Here is an 18,491-nt window from a genome sequence, read left to right as displayed (position 1 = left end):
TTGCCCACAGACACACAGCTGGTGCAGAGTTGACCAGGGAAGTGCCCTCTGGCTTCACAAATCATTTGCAAGCAGTAAGGCACGGAGAATGGGGGATGGGAAAGCAGATGGCCAGCGCTCACCGTTAATGCAGCCAACTTCATCGCTCATGTCCTTGCAGTCATATTCCCGGTCACACTGCCGGCTGCCATGGATGCAAGTTCCATCAGAGCACTGGAATTCATCAGGGCGACAGGTGGCCACAGCTGGAAAACAGGACAGAGTGTGTTGATTTTCTCAAGAAGAGACAACCAGAGGCTGGGCGCAGTGGCTCAAGCCTGTAATCCCAGCACTTTGGGAGGCCGAGACAGGCGGATCACGAGGTCAGGAGATCGAGACCATCTTGGCTAACACGGTGAAACCCCGTCTCTACTAAAAAATACAAAAAACTAGCCAGGCGAGGTGGCGGGCGCCTGTAGTCCCAGCTACTCGGGAGGTTGAGGCAGGAGAATGGCGTAAACCCAGGAGGCGAAGCTTGCAGTGAGCCGAGATCCGGCCACTGCACTCCAGCCTGGGCAACAGAGCGAGACTCCGTCTCAAAAAAAAAAAAAAAAAAAAAAAAGAGGCTGGATGCGGCAGTGCACGCCTATAATCCCAGCACTTTGGGAGGCTAAGGCAGATGGATCATCTGAGGTCAAGAGTTTGCGACCAGCCTGACTACCATGGTGAAACCCCATCTCTACTAAATACAACAAAAAATAGCTGGACGTGGTGGTGCATGCCTGTAATCCAAACTACTTGGGAGGCTGAGACAGGAGAAACACTTATACCTGGGAAGCAGAGATTGCAGTGAGCCGAGATCGCGCCATTGCACTGCAGCCTGAGCAACAAGAGCGAAACTCCGTCTCAAAACAAAAACAAACAACAAAAAACAACCAGCACCTTCCAAACAGTGACTTCCCAATAAGCCAACAGGAACCATCACCTGGGGCCTCATGGATGCAGGAAATTTAGAGACGAAAAAAATCAGAGTGAGACTCCACCTCAAAAAAAGAAAAAAACATGAAATGGGAACCACTTTCTTGGCATGTTGTTCGAAATCCACTTCAGCACCTAAATCATCGCATGTCCCACACCCGGGGGAGCCCAGGGACAGGTGATAGGACGCCCCGCTCCCGCCCCAGGCCCCGCCCCTGTCCTTACGGCAATTCTCCTCGTCAGACTTGTCCTTGCAGTCGGGGCCTCCATCACAGCGCCAGCCAGAGTGGATGCACTCGCCACTTCGACAGTGGAACTCGAAGGCCGAGCAGGGGCTACTGTCCCTTTTGGGCACTTCAAGACCCTGACAGTGCTGAGGCCACTCATCCGAGCCATCTTCGCAGTCGGGGTCGTTGTCGCAGGCCCACAGCTGGGGGATGCAGGTGGAGCTGTTACACTGGAAGCTGGCAGGGCCGCAGGTAAGCACCGGGCAGGAGGCCTCGTCCGAGCCGTCCAAGCAGTCCCGGTCTGAGTCACAGACGAACTGCCGGTAGATGCATTTCCCATCGTGGCAGCGAAACTCGTCCTGGGAGCACGTCTTGGGGGCTGCAGGGATGGATGGGCCGTGACCACCGTCACCGTGAAGTCTCCCAACACTAGCCCATTCTATAGCCGGGGACGCTGCCACAGAAACGCCAGGCGCCTGGAGAGGCGGGCTGGGGAGCAGTCAGGGGCCATGGACTCTGAACCACTGCCCTCTCAGTGCCTCAGTTTCCTCATCTGTACACATCTCCCAGCACTGCTCTGAGGACTGGTGCGTTAATAGGTGTAAAGCTGTTAAACTGAGAACTGCAAGACGGTGGCACCATTTATAGAATTCCTGTCCTTATTTTGGGTTGAGTATCACTTCTCTAAAATGCTTGGGACCAGTGGTGCAGTGAGCCGAGACTGCACCACTGAACTCCAGCCTGGGCAACAGAGTGAGACTCGGTCTCAAAAAATTGAAGAAAAAAAAAAAAAAAGGCAGCTGTAGGTAAAGAAACGCAGATTTATTCGAGAAAGTAGGAAAATACCTTGCAAGAAAGCAATGAGCAGGTCAGCAAGGGAGGAGCTGACTGCCAGGAGACAAAGGCTTGCTGGGGATTTTTTTTTTTTTTTGAGAAGTCGTCTCACTCTTGTCCCCCAGGCTGGAGTGTGATGGCACGGTCTTAGCTCACCGCAACCTCCACCTCCCAGGTTCAAGCGATTCTCCTGCCTCAGTCTTCCAAGTAGCTGGGACTACAGGCACCTGCCACTATGCCTGGATAATTTTTGTGTATTTTTAGTAGGGACAGGGTTTTATGATTGTGGCCAGGCTGGTCTCAAACTCCTGACCTCAGATGATCAGCCCGCCTCAGCCTCCCAAAGTGCTGGGATTACAGGTGTGAGCCACCGCACCCGGCTGCTGGCTGGAGATTTTATAGAATGGTGCTTGTGCTGTGCGCTGAAGGGGGCGTTGTGCAGTCCCTATGATGCCAAGGTTGCAGTGCGCTAACCTGCAATTTTCTATCAGCCAACGTGTCTGCTGATACCTGGGCACAGGAAGATTGGGAGTTATTTACACAGGAGAGCTATGTGTTCTGGACCATGAAGAAAGGCAGACTTATATAGTTTATCTGCCTTCTTTTTTTTTTGAGACGGTGTCTCGCTGTGTTGCCCAGTCTGGAGTGCAGTGGTGCCATCTCGGTTCACTGCAAGCTCCACCTCCTGGATTCACACCATTCTCCTGCCTCAGCCTCCCGAGTAGCTGGGACTACAGACACCCGCCACCACACCCAGCTAATTTTTTGTATTTTTAGTAGAGAAGGGGTTTCACCGTGTTAGCCAGGATGGTCTTGATCTCCTGACCTCCTGATCCACCCACCTCGGCCTCCCAAAGTGCTGGGATTACAGGCATGAGCCACCATGCCCAGCCTTCTTTTTTTTTTTTTTTGATATAGATTTTCACTCTTGTCCCCCAGGCTGGAGTGCAATGGTGTGATCTTGGCTTACTGCAACCTCTGCCTCCCAGGTTCAAGTGATTCTCCTGTCTCAGCCTCCCGAGTAGCTGGGATTACAGGCACACACCACCATGCCTGGCTAATTTTTGTATTTTTAGTAGAGACGGGGTTTCACCATGTTGGCCAAGATGGTCTTGAACTCCTGACCTCAAGTGATTCACCCGCCTCAGCCTCTCAAAGGGTTGGGATTACAGGCGTGAGCCACTGCACTCGACTCTATCTGCCTTCTTTTATTGCTTTCCCTTGGTTTGACCAGCCTGGCTTTTTCCTAATTAGGACTCCACATTTAATGGTAAAAATTCGAAATCCAAAATGCTCCAATAAGCATTCTCTTCTAAATGTCAGTGCTCAAGACGTTTCAGAATTTTGGGTGCTCAAGACTTTGAATTTCGGGTTTTTGGATTTGGGATATGCCACTTGTATTAAGACAGCCAAGAAGATGCCCAGCTCCAAAGCCCATTTCCCTTTGGGATTCTTGGCCTTCCTCCTTGGCAGAACTTTCTAGCTTTTTCCCCTTCACGTTACCTGGGTCATTGAGGCGTGGCTAGCAAGTGTCACTATGTGTTCAGCCTCACGGGGCGGGGATCACGGCCACTGGGGATCACAGTGGCTTGCCAGTGTGTGTGCCAGGTGGCCAGCCCTCGGCAGGGATGGTGTCCCTGACTGTGCGCGACAAACCGAAGAGGTGGCACTATCCCTGGTCTGTAATGCCTCCTGGTCAGGGAGGGATTTGAGGGGCAGAAGAGGCTTGGTATGAGCCCCCAAGAGATGGAGCCCAGTTCAGGGCAGCTGCCTTGCAGCTTAAGCAGGACCCTGTAGAGACAGTCAGACCACTCCCCAGGACCCAGATGGGCTCAATAGTAAAGGCAGGGCCACACTTACGACAGTCTTGCTCATCTGATCCGTTCTCACAGTCCACTTCGCCATCACACCTCCAGAACTGAGGAATGCAGCGGTTGACACGGCCCCCGCAGCTGAAGTCCCCGGATTTGCAGGTGACAGACACTATAGAAGAGACAGGATTGACCTGTCACTCAAAGCAAAGACCCACTGAGGCTGAGCACAGTGGCTCACGCCTGTAATCCTAGCACTTTGGGAGGCCAAGGCGGGTAGATCACCTGAAGTCAGGGATTCAAGACCAGCCTGGTCAACATGTCAACATGGTGAAACCCCGTCTCGACTAAAAATACAAAAATTAGCTGGGCGTGGTGGTGGATGCCTGTAGTCCCAGCTACTTGGGAGGCTGAGGCGGGAGAATCACTTGAACCCAGGAGGCGGAGGTTGCAGTGAGCCGAGATCCCACCACTGCACTCCAGCCTGGGTGGCAGAGTGAGACTCCGTCACAAGACAGAAAAAAAAAGACGGCCGGGCGCGGTGGCTCAAGCCTGTAATCCCAGCACTTTGGGAGGCTGAGACAGGCGGATCACAAGGTCAGGAGATTGAGACCATCCTGGCTAACACGGTGAAACCCCGTCTCTACTAAAAAATACAAAAAAAAAACTAGCCGGGCGAGGTGGCGGGCGCCTGTAGTCCCAGCTACTGAGGAGGCTGAGGCAGGAGAATGGCGTGAACCCGGGAGGCGGAGCTTGCAGTGAGCTGAGATCCGGCCACTGCACTCCAGCCTGGGCGACAGAGCGAGACTCCGTCTCAAAAAAAAAAAAAAACAAAAGACCCACTGGCCTCGCCAATTCTCTCTTTGCAAAGGAAAACCCCAGAACTTTGAAGAGAATGCCAATCCCACTTTTTTTTTTTTTAAGTAGAGATGAAGTTTTTTTTTTTTTTTTTTTTTTTGAGACGGAGTCTCACGCTGTTGCCCAGACTGGAGTGCAGTGGCGCGATCTCGGCTCACTGCAAGCTCCGCCTCCTGGGTTCACGCCATTCTCCTGCCTCAGCCTCCTGAGTAGCTAGGACTACAGGCGCCCGCCACCACGCCCGGCTAATTTTTTGTATTTTTAGTAGAGACGGGGTTTCACTGTGGTCTCGATCGAGATGAAGTTTCATCATGTTGACCAGGCTGGTCTCAAACTCATGGCCTCAAGTGATCCACCCACCTCAGCCTCCCAAAGTGCTGGGATTCTAGGCATGAGCCACCATGTCTGGCCTCCCATTCATTTAAAAAAAAATTACATATGGGCCGGGCGCATTGGCTCACGCCTGTAATCCCAGCACTTTGGGAGGCCAAAACAGGTGGATCACGAGGTCAGGAGATTGAGACCATCCTGGCTAACACGGTGAAACGCTGTCTCTACTAAAAATACAAAAAATTAACTGGGCATGGTAGCAGGCGCCTGTAGTCCCAGCTACTTGGGAGGCTGAGGCAGGAGAATGGCATGAACTCAGGAGGCAGAGCTTGCAGTGAGCCAAGATCGCACCACTGCAATCCAGCCTGGGCAACACAGCAAGACTAAGACTCCGTCTCAAAAAAAAAAAAAAACAAATATTTATTTATTATTTATTTTTTAGAGATGGGGTCTAGCCATGTCACCCAGGTGGCCCTCAAACTCCTGGGCTTTATAAAGGAATCTTTTTGCCTTTCTGCCTCAGCCTCCCAAGTAGCTGGGACTACAGACACAAGTCATTGTGCCCGGCCAAGCCTACCCCTTTATGGGTCAAAACAGAGGGCATTTAACGGAGCTTGTTAAAAATTGGACATTAGGCTGAGTGCAGTGGCTCACACCTGTAATTCCAATACTTTGGGAGGTCGAGGCAAGAGACTCGCTTGAGCCCAAGAGGTCAAGGCTGCAGTGAGGTATGACTGTGCCACTGGACTCCAGCCTGGGCAACAGAATTAGACTCCATCTCTTTAAAAAAAAAAAAAGACATTAGGTTATGCAAAGTTTTGGACTGAGATAGAGGTGGTGGCCACACAGCACAGCATTGCAAATGTATTAATGCCACTGAGCTGGTTAATTTCATGTTATGTGAAATTCACATCAATGGAAAAAAAGCCATTTAATGGCTTTAAGGAAAGCTCCAATAATTCATTCTCTCCCCACCTCCTAATTAATGATTGGATACATCAAAATCCCCTGCCCACTTTTCCAGCTGCCATCATCAAAAAGGGGTTAAGAATTGTGTCACAGGCCAGGCGTGGTGCCTGTAATCCCAGCACTTTGGGAGGCCGAGGCCAGAGGATCACTTGAGACCAGAAATTCAAGACCAGCATGGCCAACATGGCAAAACCCTGTCTCTATTAAAAAAAAAAAAAAAAAAAAAAAAAAGTGTATCATGCCCAAAGGGGACTCACAGCACGTCTCTTGGGACTCATCAGAGCCATCCTGGCACTCAGCGGTGCCATCGCAGACCCACTTGTAGGAGATGCATTTCCCGTCTTCGCACTGGAACTCGTTTCTTTCACATCTGTCGCCCACTGAGAGAGAGGAAAAGGAGAAAGGGTCTACTCAACGCCAGAATCAGAAACTGACCACGTTTCCTGTGCCTGTTTCCTGCCAACTATAGAATTAACCAGAAATATCATCCAATTAGGAACAGTCTGATTCCCAGGAAATTAAGCAACCACAACAACTGAAATTTTATGAACCCCAGAATACAGTGGAGGACACAAGGAAGACACCCAAGAGAGACAGACACTTGTCAACAAAGACTGATGTTGTTGATTCCAAAATATGGGCTCCATATTTTGTTGATTCCAAATTAGAATTTCCATGCACATTCATAAAGAAAGGAAGAGTATTTCGCATATTAAAAACCTGTACTGCAGCTGGGCGCGGTGGCTCACGCCTGTAATCCCAACATTTTGGGAGGCCAAGGTGGGCAGATCACCTGAGGTTAGGAGTTTGAGACCAGCGTCGCCAACATGCTGAAACCACATCTCTACTAAAAATACAAAATTAGCTGGGTGTGGTGGCACATGCCTGTAATCCCAGCTACTCAGGAGGCTGAGGCAGGAGAATCACTTGAACCCGGGAAGCAAAGGTTGTGGTGAGCTGAGATGGCACCATTGCACTCCAGCCTGGGCAACAAGAGCAAAACTCCATCTCAAAAAAAAACCTGTACTGCCCAGTACACTATATTGGCCAGGCTGGCCTTGAACTCCTGACCAAAGTGCTGGGATTATAGGTGGGAGCCACCGTGCCTGGCTGCAATAACAAATTATGATTGCTTATCTCAGCATGCACTATGCACTTATTATTACTATAATGAGGTAATAAGACCAAGAAGAAAAAAAAATCTGCCTTTTTTAAAAAAATTTTATTTTCTTTTTGACACAGAGTCTCACTCTGTTGAGTGCAATGGTGCGATCTCAGCTCACTGCGAACCTCTGCCTCTGGGTTCAAGTGATTCTCCTGCCTTAGCTTCCCAAGCAGCTGGGAATACAGGCGTGTGCCAGCCACCACACCCAGCTAATTTTTGTATTTTTTGTAGAGACGGGGTTTCACCATGTTGCCCAGGCTGGTCTCGAACTCCTGACCTCAAGTGATCCACCTGCCTCAGTCTCTCAGTGCTAGGATTACAGGTGTGAGCCACCGCGGCCGGCCAAGTCTGCCTTTTATCTTTGTGAAGGTGTAACAGATGCTCTCCAGGAAAATCACATACAAGGGTTTTTTTTGTTTTGTTTTGTTTTTGAGACAGAGTCTTGTTCTGTTGCCCAGACTGGAGTGCAGTGGTGTAATCTTGACTCACTGTAACCTCTGCCTCCCAGGTTCAAGCGATTCTCCTGCCTTAACCCTTCCAAGTAGCTGGGATTACAGGCACACGCCACCGTGCCTAGCTACATATGTACATCGATAACTTTTGATCGATGGTTGAATCTTTGGGAGGCCGAGGTGGGTGGATCACCAGGTCAGGAGATCGAGACCGTCCTAGCCAACATGGTGAAACCCCATCTCTACTAAAAATACAAAAAATTAGCCAGGGGCGGTGGCACAGGCCTGTAGTCCCAGGTATTCGGGAGGCTGAGGCAGCAGAATTGCTTGAATGCAGGAGGTGGAGGTTGCAGTAAGCCAAGATTACACCACTGCACTCCAGGCTGGCAACAGAGCAAGATTCTGTCTCACAAAAAAAAAAAAAAAAAGAAAGGCCGGGCGTGGTGGCTCATACGTGTAATCCCAGCCAGCACTTTGGGAGGCCGAGGCAGGCGGATCACCAGATCAGGAGATCGAGACCATCCTGGCTAACACGGTGAAACCCCGTCTCTACTAAAAAAATCAGCCGGGTGTGGTGGTGGGCGCCTGTAGCTACTCAGGAGGCTGAGGCAGGAGAATCGCTTGAACCTGGGAGGTGGATGTTGCAGTGAACCGAGATCATGCCTCTGTACTCCAGCCTGGGCGACAGAGACTCTGTCTCAAAAAAAAAAAAAAAAGAAACTATGACCACATTGCCAGGTGCAGTAGCTCACGCCTGTAATCCCAACACTTTGGGAGGCAGAGATAGGATTGTTTGAGCTCAGGAGTTCTAGACTGGCCTGGGCAACATACCAAGACCCCATCTCTACAAAATAAAAAAAAGAATAATTAAAAAAAAAAGAATAGGCTGGGCACGGTGGCTCACGCCTGTAATCCCAGCAGTTTGGGAGGCCAAGGCGGGCGGATCATGAGGTCAGGAGATGGAGACCACGGTGAAACCCCATCTCTACTAAAAATACAAGAAATTAGCCGGGCGTGGTGGTGGGCACCTGTAGTCCCAGCTACTCGGGAGGCTGAGGCAGGAGAACGGCGTGAACCCAGGAGGCGGAGCTTACAGTGAGCCAAGATCGTGCCATTGTACTCCAACCTGGGCGACTCAGCGAGACTCCGTCTCAAAAAAAAAAAAAAAAAAAAAAAAAAGAATATATGACTGCGTCTTCTATGATAATCCTTTCAGAAGGCAGAGCCTAATTCCTGTCCCCTGGAGTGGCACTGGACTTCTGATAGGAAAACGTAGAGGTGACAACAAGTGGCTTCTGAGCCTAGTTCATGGCCATGCTCATTGTTGGATCAACTTACTCCAGGGGAGGCCAGCTGCATGTCATGAGTCCACTCAAGCAGCTGGAGGGAGAGCTCCATGCAACAGGGAACTGAGGCCTCCAGCCAAGAGCCACTGAGTGCCCCGTCGTGGAAGTGGATCCTTCAACCCCAGCCAAGCCTTCCTATGCCTGCGGCTTCTGAAAATATGTTTTCCTCTCCTGCCAATATTTTGATTGCAACTTCATGAGAGACCCTGAGCTGGAACCATCTAGCTGTGCTGCTTCCAAATTCCTGACACACAAAAACTGAGAAACCATGAATGTGTTGTTTTAAGCCACTATGTTTTGGGCTAATTTGACGTGTAGCCAGAAATGAGTCATTTCCTCCTTTAAGCACGGTTGAAACTGAGCTGTAGGTAATTCACATACAACCTAACTTTATTTTATTTTTTTTTTTGAGACGGAGTCTCGCTCTGTCACCCAGGCTGGAGTGCGGTGGCCGGATCTCAGCTCACTGCAAGCTCCGCCTCCCGGGTTCACGCCATTCTCCTGCCTCAGCCTCCCGAGTAGCTGGGACTATAGGCGCCCACCACCTCGCCCGGCTAGTTTTTTGTATTTTTTAGTAGAGACGGGGTTTCACCGTGTTAGCCAGGATGGTCTCGATCTCCTGACCTAGTGATCCGCCCGTCTCGGCCTCCCAAAGTGCTGGGATTACAGGCGTGAGCCACCGCGCCCGGCTACAACCTAACTTTAAAAGGGATATCTATGTCTTTTTTTCTTTTCTTTTGGACACAGGGTCTCAGTCTGTCGCCCAGGTTGGAGTGCAGTGGCATGACTGAGGCTCACGGCAGCCTCGACTTCCCAGGTTCACACGATCCTCCTGCCTCAGCCTAACTGAGCAGCTGCAACTAGACGGGTGCACCATCACACTCGGCCAACTTTTTGCTTTTATTTTTTGCAGAGACAGGGGTCTCACTATGTTGCCCAGGCTGGTCTCAAACTCCTGGGCTCAAGCAACCCACCCACCCATTTCGGCCTCCCAAAGTGCTAGGATTATAGGCATGAGCCACTGCATCCAGCCCCCTTTATCCATTTCAACTTTGATAGTTGACCCAGCACATTCATGTAGACTCCCTGAAAGTCAGAGTAGTAAGGGGGTTAGATAGACAATTCTGGGCTTCAGTGGCTTTCCAGGTCATTTAATGAGAACGACTTGGGTAACTGACTTAATCCTTCTGGGACTCAGTTTCCTGAGCTGTAAAATGGGGGAGAATGGCAATCTCTACTTCCTAGAGGGTGTTTTGAGAATTAAAGAACAGAACAGGCTGGGCGTGGTGACTCACGTTTGTAATCTCAGCACTTTGGGAGGCCAAAGTGGGCAGATCACCTGAGTTCAGGAGTTCGAGACCAGCCTGGCCAACATGGTGAAACCCCGTCTCCACTAAAAATACAAAAATTAGCTGGGCGTGGTGGCACATGCCTGTAATCCCAGCTGCTCAGGTCGCTGAGGCAGGAGAATCACTTGAACCCGAATGCCTATAATCCCAGCTACTCGGGAGACTGAAACACGAGAATCATTTGAACCCAGGAGGCAGAGGCTGCAGTGAGCCCAGATTGTGCCACTGCACTCCAGCCTGGGCAATAGAGCGAGACTCTGTCCAAAAAAAAAAAAAAAGAAAAGAAAGAAGGGAAGGAAGAGAGAAGAAAATGAGTTGAGCTTTGGAATCTGTTGTGGTCACAAACTGATAATTATCTTGCCCAACTACAGATCTGTGTGGAATGTCTCATTGGAGGTGCTTTGACAATACTGTACACACCCCACTGACTCACAGCTCAATTTCGATTGTGCTTAAAGGAGGAAATGACTCATTTCTTGTGCTGACACACCGGGTGGGCAAAAAGCAATTGAGATTCCAGGAGGTTTGCGATAAATAAAAAGGAAAGTTGCGCCAGAGGCGTTGGCGATAAAGATCTTAAGGGAGGAGTCTCTGATCACCCCACTAGGTGACGGCAGCTTTGGTGACCACTAATCCAATGCTCTCACCTCCCTACCTCTGTATAAGGGCCCAGCTTACAAACTAAATGTGGCACTGGGTAGACTGGGAATGTCAGTAACACCTGAAGGTCCTTTAAGGAGGGATAAAGAACAATAAAAAACTTTCCCTGAGGAAAAACAAAATCTTTTCCTGAACCTCAAGCTCTCCCCTGACTATTATTCTCCAAATATTTGCTGGCCACAGGTGGCTCAAGACTGCACCCATGAGAGGACCCCACGATGACCTATTTCTGTGATCTAACACCTGGGCACCTCTCCAGACAGTGTTTCAAAACTGGATTTCCCCAGCACTTAGGGAGACTGAGGAGGGAGGATTGCTTGAGCCCAGGAGTTTGAGACCAGCCTGGGCAACATAGTGAGACTCTCATCTCTACAAAAAATACAAAACTTAGCCAGGCATGGTGGCACACACCTGTAATCCCAGATACTTGGGAGGCTGAGTGGGGAGGATGGCTTAGGCTTGGGAGGTGGAGGCTGCAGTGATCTGCACTCCAGCCTGGGCAGGAGACCCTGTCTCAAAAAATAAAAACAAACAAACAAACAAAAATAATTTAAACTTAGCCGAGAGTGGCCTGGTGTGGTGGCTCGCGCCTATAATCCCAGCACTTTGGGAGGCCGAGGTGGGTGGATCACCTGAGGCTGGGAGTTCTAGAACAGCCTGAACCAACACGGAGAAACCCCATCTCTACTAAAAATACAAAATTAGCCAGGCGTGGTGGCGCATGCCTGTAATCCCAGCTACTCCGGTGGCTGAGGCAGGAGAATCGCTTGAAACGGGAGGCAGAGGTTGCGGTGAGCCGAGATCGCGCCATTGCACTCCAGCCTGGACAACAAGAGCAAAACTCCGTCTCAATAAATGAACAAATAAATAAACAAACTTAGCTGGGAGTGGTGACACAGGCCTGTAGTCCCAGCTACTCAGGAGGCTGAGAGAGGAGGATCAGTTGGGTGCAGAAGCTGGAGGCTGCAGTGGGCTATGACTGCACACTTCAGCCTGGGTGACAGGACAAGACCCTTCCTTTGAAAAATGAAGGGGGATTTTACTGCAACAGGCGCAGCTAGACAGCAGTTGCCTGCAAAACGAGCTCCCTTGGCCCAGCTAGTGGGGACACGGCTCAGGAACAGAATAGTACTGAGTGAGAGCACATCAGGGAGGTGTCCTCACAGATGCTGCCCTTCCCAAACAAGGGGACAAAGCCAGTCCTGTTCCAAACACGACCAGCCCAATGAAACCACACCTCTTTCTTATTCTTTCAAGCAAGGTTGGCATTTTTCATATTAGACCATTTGAATTTCAGGAAAAGCGAATTAGGCCAGGTGTGGTGGCTCATGCCTGTAATCTCAGCACTTTGGGAGGCCAAGGTGGGCGGCTCACCCGAGGTCAGGAGTTCGAGACCAGCCTGGCCAACATGGCAAAACCCTGTCTCTACTAAAAGTACAAAATTAGCCAGGCATGGGGGCGGGTGCCTGTATCCCAGCTACCCAGGAGGTTGAGACACGAGAATCACTTGAACCCCCGAGGCGGAAGTTGAAATAAGCTGAGATCGCCTGGGTGACAGAGCGAGACTCCATTTAAAAAAAAAAAACAAAAAAAAAAAAAACAAAAAAGGAAGCAAACTAGAGCATGGATCCCCAGATTTTTCTCATGCTAAGGATGCCTAAAAAGCACTGAGCTCCTCTCAAAAAACCAAAACCAAAAACACAAAAGGCCGGGTGCGGTGGCTCATGCCTTTAATCCCAGCACCCTGGGAGGCTGAGGCGGATGGATCATGAGGTCAGGAGTTCGAGGCCAGCCTGGCCAATATGGTAAAACCCCGTCTCTACTAAAAATACAAAAATTAGCCAGGTGTGGTGGCGTGCGCCTGTAGTCCCAGCTACTCGGGAGGCTGAGGCAGAAGAATCACTTGAACCTGGGTGGCAGAGGTTGCAGTGAGCCGAGATCGTGCCACTGCACTCCAGCCTGGGTGACAGAGCAAGACTCCGTCTCAAAAAAAAAAAATCTCTATAAATTCCAGTCCTCTAGGCTTCCGATCTCTCAAGTCACGAGTGACAAGGCAGGAACAGGTTATCGAAACAGAAAGAATACACATTTCTGCTTTTTGCCCCAGCACACAAATGAGGTGGTGAATGCTTTCGATGTTTTCTTTCCTCGTGCTACTGAAAACAGTTGTACGAGGAAATCCACAATTGCAGCTAGAATAATTTCCTTGAAAGGGAGACAAACAAACAAAAATGCCCTGGCTGGAGGGAACACAGCCAGCTGAAAATGAATGAGAAATCAGTTGATCAGCCGGCATGGTGGGTGGGTCACGCCTGTAATCCCAGCACTTTGGGAGGCCGAGGTGGGTGGATCACTAGGTCAGGAGTTCGAGACCAGCGTGGCCAACATGGTGAACACTCATCTCTACCACAGATACAAAAATTAGCCGGGCATGGTGGCAGGCACCTATAATCCCAGCTACTCTGGAGGCTGAGGCAGGAGAATTGCTTGAACCCGGCAGGCGGAGCTTGCAGTGAGCTGAGATCCGGCCATTGCATTCCAGCCTGGGTGACAGAGCGAGGCTCCGCCTCAAAAAAAAAAAAAAAAAAAAAAAAGTCCATCAAAGCACCCATCAAAGCAAGCAACAACAGACCCATCTAGAATTGGATCTTATCAGGGAGGAAGTCTACAGATAAGAGCAGGAATGAGGAAGAGAATTCCCTACAGGTTTTCAGTCTCAACAAACACTGTTTTTTCCCAGTGTTCCCTGGAAGATAGGTATGTCCGGAAATGACAAGGGAATCACCCTGGGGCTCGCTAAAGCAAACAACTCCCTTACTCAAGTTCGGGTGAGCCATTGACATGTTTGGAGCTGCGCTCACCACTGTTGCCTAATTTTGATCTAAGTGTTCAGATTCCAACAACTTCCCTTTGTAAAGGAAATGACAAGAAACTCCCCCCTGGATATGCCTTGAAGCCAGCTGGAGCCTGAGGTAGCGCAGCTAGGAGTGCTAGAAACACACATCACCAAGCTCTCAGAAGTCTGGAGGGAAACATCAGGGGTGTGGTCTCCTTGACAACAGAAGAAACATCACATTCTCAGCCACCCCGCGGGAGAGACAGCTAAAGTGATGAACGAACAAGGTCTTGCTTAAGACTCCCTTAACATTTTCTCTTAAGGAAGAGGTTGATTGGTGAGTGAAATACACTTTAATCCAGTGCCTCTCTTTCTTTTTTTTTTTTTTTTTTGAGACGGAGTCTCGCTCTGTTGCCCAGGCTGGAGTGCAGTGGCCGATCTCAGCTCACTGCAAGCTCTGCCTCCCGGGTTCACGCCATTCTCCTGCCTCAGCCTCCCGAGTAGCTGGGACTACAGGCGCCCGCCACCTCGCCCGGCTAGTTTTTTGTAGTTTTAGTAGAGACAGGGTTTCACTGTGTTCACCAGGATGGTCTCGATCTCCTGACTTCGTGATCCACCCGTCTCGGCCTTCCAAAGTGCTGGGATTACAGGCTTGAGCCACCGCGCCCAGCCTCAGTGCCTCTCTTTCTTTTGTAAAACTGGGTGGCAGAATGTTTGCAATAATCGTCATCCCTGGTGGGGCGCGGTGATTAACTCCTGTAATCCCTACATTTTGGAAGGCTGAGATAGGAGGATCGCTTGAGGCCAGGAGTTCAAGACCAGCCTGAGTAACAAAGCGAGACCTCATCTCTACAAAAAGTTAAAAAATAAATAAATAAATAAAAATAAAAGAATAATCATCCGTATTTCACTGCACCCTCCCTCCCTCCCTCTCTGGCCTCCCAGAGGAAACCGGTGTGTTAGTTATGGCGTGAATTTCAAGGCAGTTCAAAGCTCTCCCTCCAGTCAAAGCCAACCCCCCTTGCCAATTAAAAAAAAAGTTTCCTGCAATCCTTCTGTTCAACAGGCAATCCCAATCCTTTTCTAGGTTGGGCTGGTTCTCAGGAGGGAAAGGACCATATAGCTATTGTCTAGGGTGAGGCTCTCTCTCTGCAACTGATTTAAAGCCACCGAAAAAGCTCTAACTCAGGATCATGCACCAACCAGCCTCCTGTGGAAATCTAAAATCGAATCCATTTCACCCAGAGGAAAAATTGCCACTTGGACAGCTGAACCGAAGCCATTCACAGCCTCTGAAGAGGCGAGGCCACCCCAAGGGGTCGGAAGATCTCGGCTTCAGACCAAGGAGGTAGATTCTGAGACAACGTTTCAGCCTTGGAAGGAACCGAGGCCTTGAGGGTGGTCGGGGGCCCCTATGTGAACTTGACCGGGGCTGGCGGGGCGGGGGCGGCCCCCAGGACAAGGTGGGGATGGAGGTCTCGCCATAGAGCACAGCAGAAACCGGGGCCTTCGCCGGGTGGGCCCGGGCGAACGGAGGGCGACTCGTGTATGTCGCAGAAGCGGCTCCGGGGACCCGGGACTTGTCGCCGCCTTTGTGACAGGAACCGCGGAGGAACGCAAGGCTACCATGAAGCCGCCTAGCCCTGGACGAGGTGCGGCTCAGACTTCCGCGCCATCCCCGCCCAGCTAGTACACAATCCCCGCCTTCCAGACGCCGGCCTCCACCTCCACCGCCTCCCATTGGATGAGGGGAGTGGCTCGAGGGTGGCCTGTTCGGACTGCGCCCAATGGAATTCGGGAGGCGGGCCAAAGGGGCGGGGGCAGAGGCGGGAGGGGGTGGCCCCCGGACAGAGCACGCGGCGGAATCCGAGAACTGCACCCAACCTAGGGTGGCAGTAGCGCCCTGGGGTCGCGCAAAGCGGATCAGGACCCCTGAGCCCGCGGGGACCTCCAGGCTGGACATCTGGTCTCCAGTCGCGCGACCCTCGTCCCCAGAAGGACTTAAGCGGGGAGGGGGGGGTGGTCCCTTCTTTTAGGTCCCCACACCCCGCTCTGAGTTAGAAGAAGGGGTCCCGGCCGGGCGCCTTGGCTGACGCCTGTAATCCCAGCACTTTGGGAGGCCGAGGCGGGCAGATTACCTGAGGTCAGGAGTTCGAGACCAGCCTGGCCAAAATGGTTAAACCCCGTCTCTACTAAAAGTACAAAAATTAGCCGGGCATGGTGGTTGGGCGCTTGTAATCCCAGCTACTCGGGAGGCTGAGACAGGAGAATTGCTTAAATCTGGGAGGTGGAGGTTGCAGAGAGCAGAGATCGCACCACTGCACTCCATCCTGGGCGATATAGCTAGACTCCGTCTCAAAAATAAAGAAGAGGAAGGTGTCCCTTACCTGGTGGAGACTTGGGGGCGAGCCGTGCCCCGTTTCCTTTAAATCCCTCAGACTCCTCCCGACCTTCGCGCCCTACTCAGCGCCCCCTCCAGCCGTTTGGGAAGGACCCCGTGCCATTACCCTACAAGTCTTCCAGGGATAGAGTGATTATTTTTACCCCCCCAAAAAAAAAAAATTCCCAAGGGGTCCCCCGGGGATTCCCTCTCGCCCTACGTGGGCGCCTGGAGCAAGCCTTACCTGCAGCCTCCGCTGCGGCGAGGAGGAAGGCGACGGTCCAGCGCAGTTTCCAGCCCCAGGGCCCCATGCTCGCTGCTTCTGCCAGAAAGTGTCCCGACCCGGATCAGGACCCGCTGTGTCCTCGCTGGAAACTCTGGCTTCCCGCGATTGCACTCGGGGGCCCACGTCATTTACAGCATTTCAACGTGAGGTTTCTAGCAGGGGGAGGAGTTTGCAGTGGGGTGATTTTCAAATGTCTTCACCTCACTGTGAGAGGAGGAGTTTCGAACGGCTGATGTGACATCGGCTTTTTAACCCGTGAAGCTCTGATTCCCACTCCAGTCTTTTGAAAGTGTTGCCAGGGCAGGCGACTTGATTTGCTGTATTCGGGTCTCTGGTGAAGAGCTGACTCCCCCCCAAAATTAGAAATGTATCTTCTGAAAGATCCCCCTGAAATGTCTCCACGTTTAACTGTTAATATGTTGTTGTTTTTGTCCACAGAAGGATAACAGCATCCTTTCAAAATCCTCCAATAGCCTAATGCCAATCCCCTCTCTGCCTCAAAAGGAAAACACTAGAAATGTTGGGAACTTCCGCCACTCTCTATATTTGCCTTTTCCTTTCTAGGAATTGTATATAGATTTTTAGCTTACTTTCGTTGTATATTGTTTTTACATGGTTATTCCAAATCACCTTATAAGCACTGATCAATAAGGAATTTAAATAAAATCTTCACAAAAGTACAGCCAAAAAAAATTTTTTTTGTTTTTGTGAGATCCTGCCTTTGGATGAATTATCAGTATAAACATCTGAAAAATCAATTGTACAGATACCTGGAGTCTGGACATAAATATTGATTTCTCCCTTTAGGAGAAGGAGTTAAACAAACAGAAGGGGCGGCTTCCTCCCCCTCAAAGCAAAATCAAAACAGAACAGGGCTTTCACAGTTGAACTTGACCCCCTAAGCCACAGAGAGCTGGTGGAGACCAACTTTTAGAATTGAGTCTCTTTGCGGACTCATGGGATTGCAGAGACCTTATGCCAAGAAGGCACGTGTGAGAAACTTGCTTGAACCCCACACAGGGCTGGGCAGTCTTGGTGGTTTTCCCCAGGAATGAGCTGGATTTCTCTGGGGTTTTGCAGACTGACTTTGGCAGGGAGTGCTAACCTCTCAGCAGGATTTCAGGGAAACCTAGGGGACGAGGCAGAAAAGAGACAAATTGAACTCTCAGTAGGAAAAAAAAAGATTAATCAGGGAGAATAATTTTATTTTTTATAATTATTATTTATTTATCATTATTTCCAGCTGTGTCACTCAGGCTGGAATGCAGTGGCGTGACCACAGCTCTCTGCAGCATCAACCCTGGGCTCAAGGAATCCTCCCACCTCAGCCTCCGGAATAGCTGGGGCCACAGGAGTGCACCACCATGCCCAGCTAATTTTTAATTTTTTTTATAGATGGGGACTATGTTGCCCAGGCTGGTCCCGAACTCCTGGCTTCACGCAATCCTCTTCCTGTTGCATTATGATGCCTCTCAAATTGCTGGCATTACAGCCATGAGCCACTGTGCCCAACCCAGAAGAAGAAATTGATAACAATAATTTTTAGCAGTTGGCCGGGCGCGGTGGCTCAAGCCTGTAATCCCAGCACTTTGGGAGGCCAAGGCGGGCGGATCACGAGGTCAGGAGATCGAGACCATCCTGGCTAACACGGTGAAACCCCGTCTCTACTAAAAAATAAAAAAAAAAAAACTAGCCGGGCGAGGTGGCGGGCGCCTGTAGTCCCAGCTACTCGGGAGGCTAAGGCAGAAGAATGGCGTAAACCCGGGAGGCGGAGCTTGCAGTGAGCCGAGATCCGGCAACCGCACTCAAACCTGGGCGACAGAGCGAGACTCCGTCTCAAAAAAAAAAAAAAAAGAATTTCTGGCAGTTAAGACACAGTTTCAGAATTAGGGGGCTTGGACAGATAAATTAGCTTTCCCAACCTGTAAAGGGGCCATTAAAATGCTTGAACTTACTTGGCAGGCTCAGTGTCAAGGTCAAATTGAAATAATTAGCAATCACCTAGAGAAGTTTACAAGGATAGGCAAGTTC

At 50.5% G+C, this 18,491-nt stretch overlaps 1 protein-coding gene across 42 annotated transcripts in view; it reads right to left on the bottom strand.

Moving 5' to 3' along the window:
- The window catches only part of LDLR (low density lipoprotein receptor), a 45,138-nt gene extending 28,209 nt beyond the window's left edge, over positions 1-16,929 (bottom strand). For 36 of the 42 annotated variants that reach the window (XM_077975763.1, XM_077975765.1, XM_077975767.1 and 33 more), the window contains exons 1-5: positions 16,419-16,929; positions 6,244-6,366; positions 3,879-4,001; positions 1,183-1,563; positions 123-245 (exon numbers count right to left, since the gene is read on the bottom strand). In XM_077975763.1, the coding sequence (XP_077831889.1) occupies positions 123-245; positions 1,183-1,563; positions 3,879-4,001; positions 6,244-6,366; positions 16,419-16,485 (817 nt within the window). In that variant the 5' untranslated portion in view covers positions 16,486-16,929. 42 annotated transcript variants of the gene reach the window in all.
- Positions 16,930-18,491: the final 1,562 nt, after the last annotated feature.

This window comes from Macaca mulatta, chromosome 19 (genome assembly GCF_049350105.2).
Source record: "Macaca mulatta isolate MMU2019108-1 chromosome 19, T2T-MMU8v2.0, whole genome shotgun sequence".
In the NCBI taxonomy this organism is placed as follows: domain Eukaryota; kingdom Metazoa; phylum Chordata; class Mammalia; order Primates; family Cercopithecidae; genus Macaca; species Macaca mulatta.
Note: the sequence above shows the minus strand (reverse complement) of the source record. Positions and strands in the feature narration are given on the sequence as shown.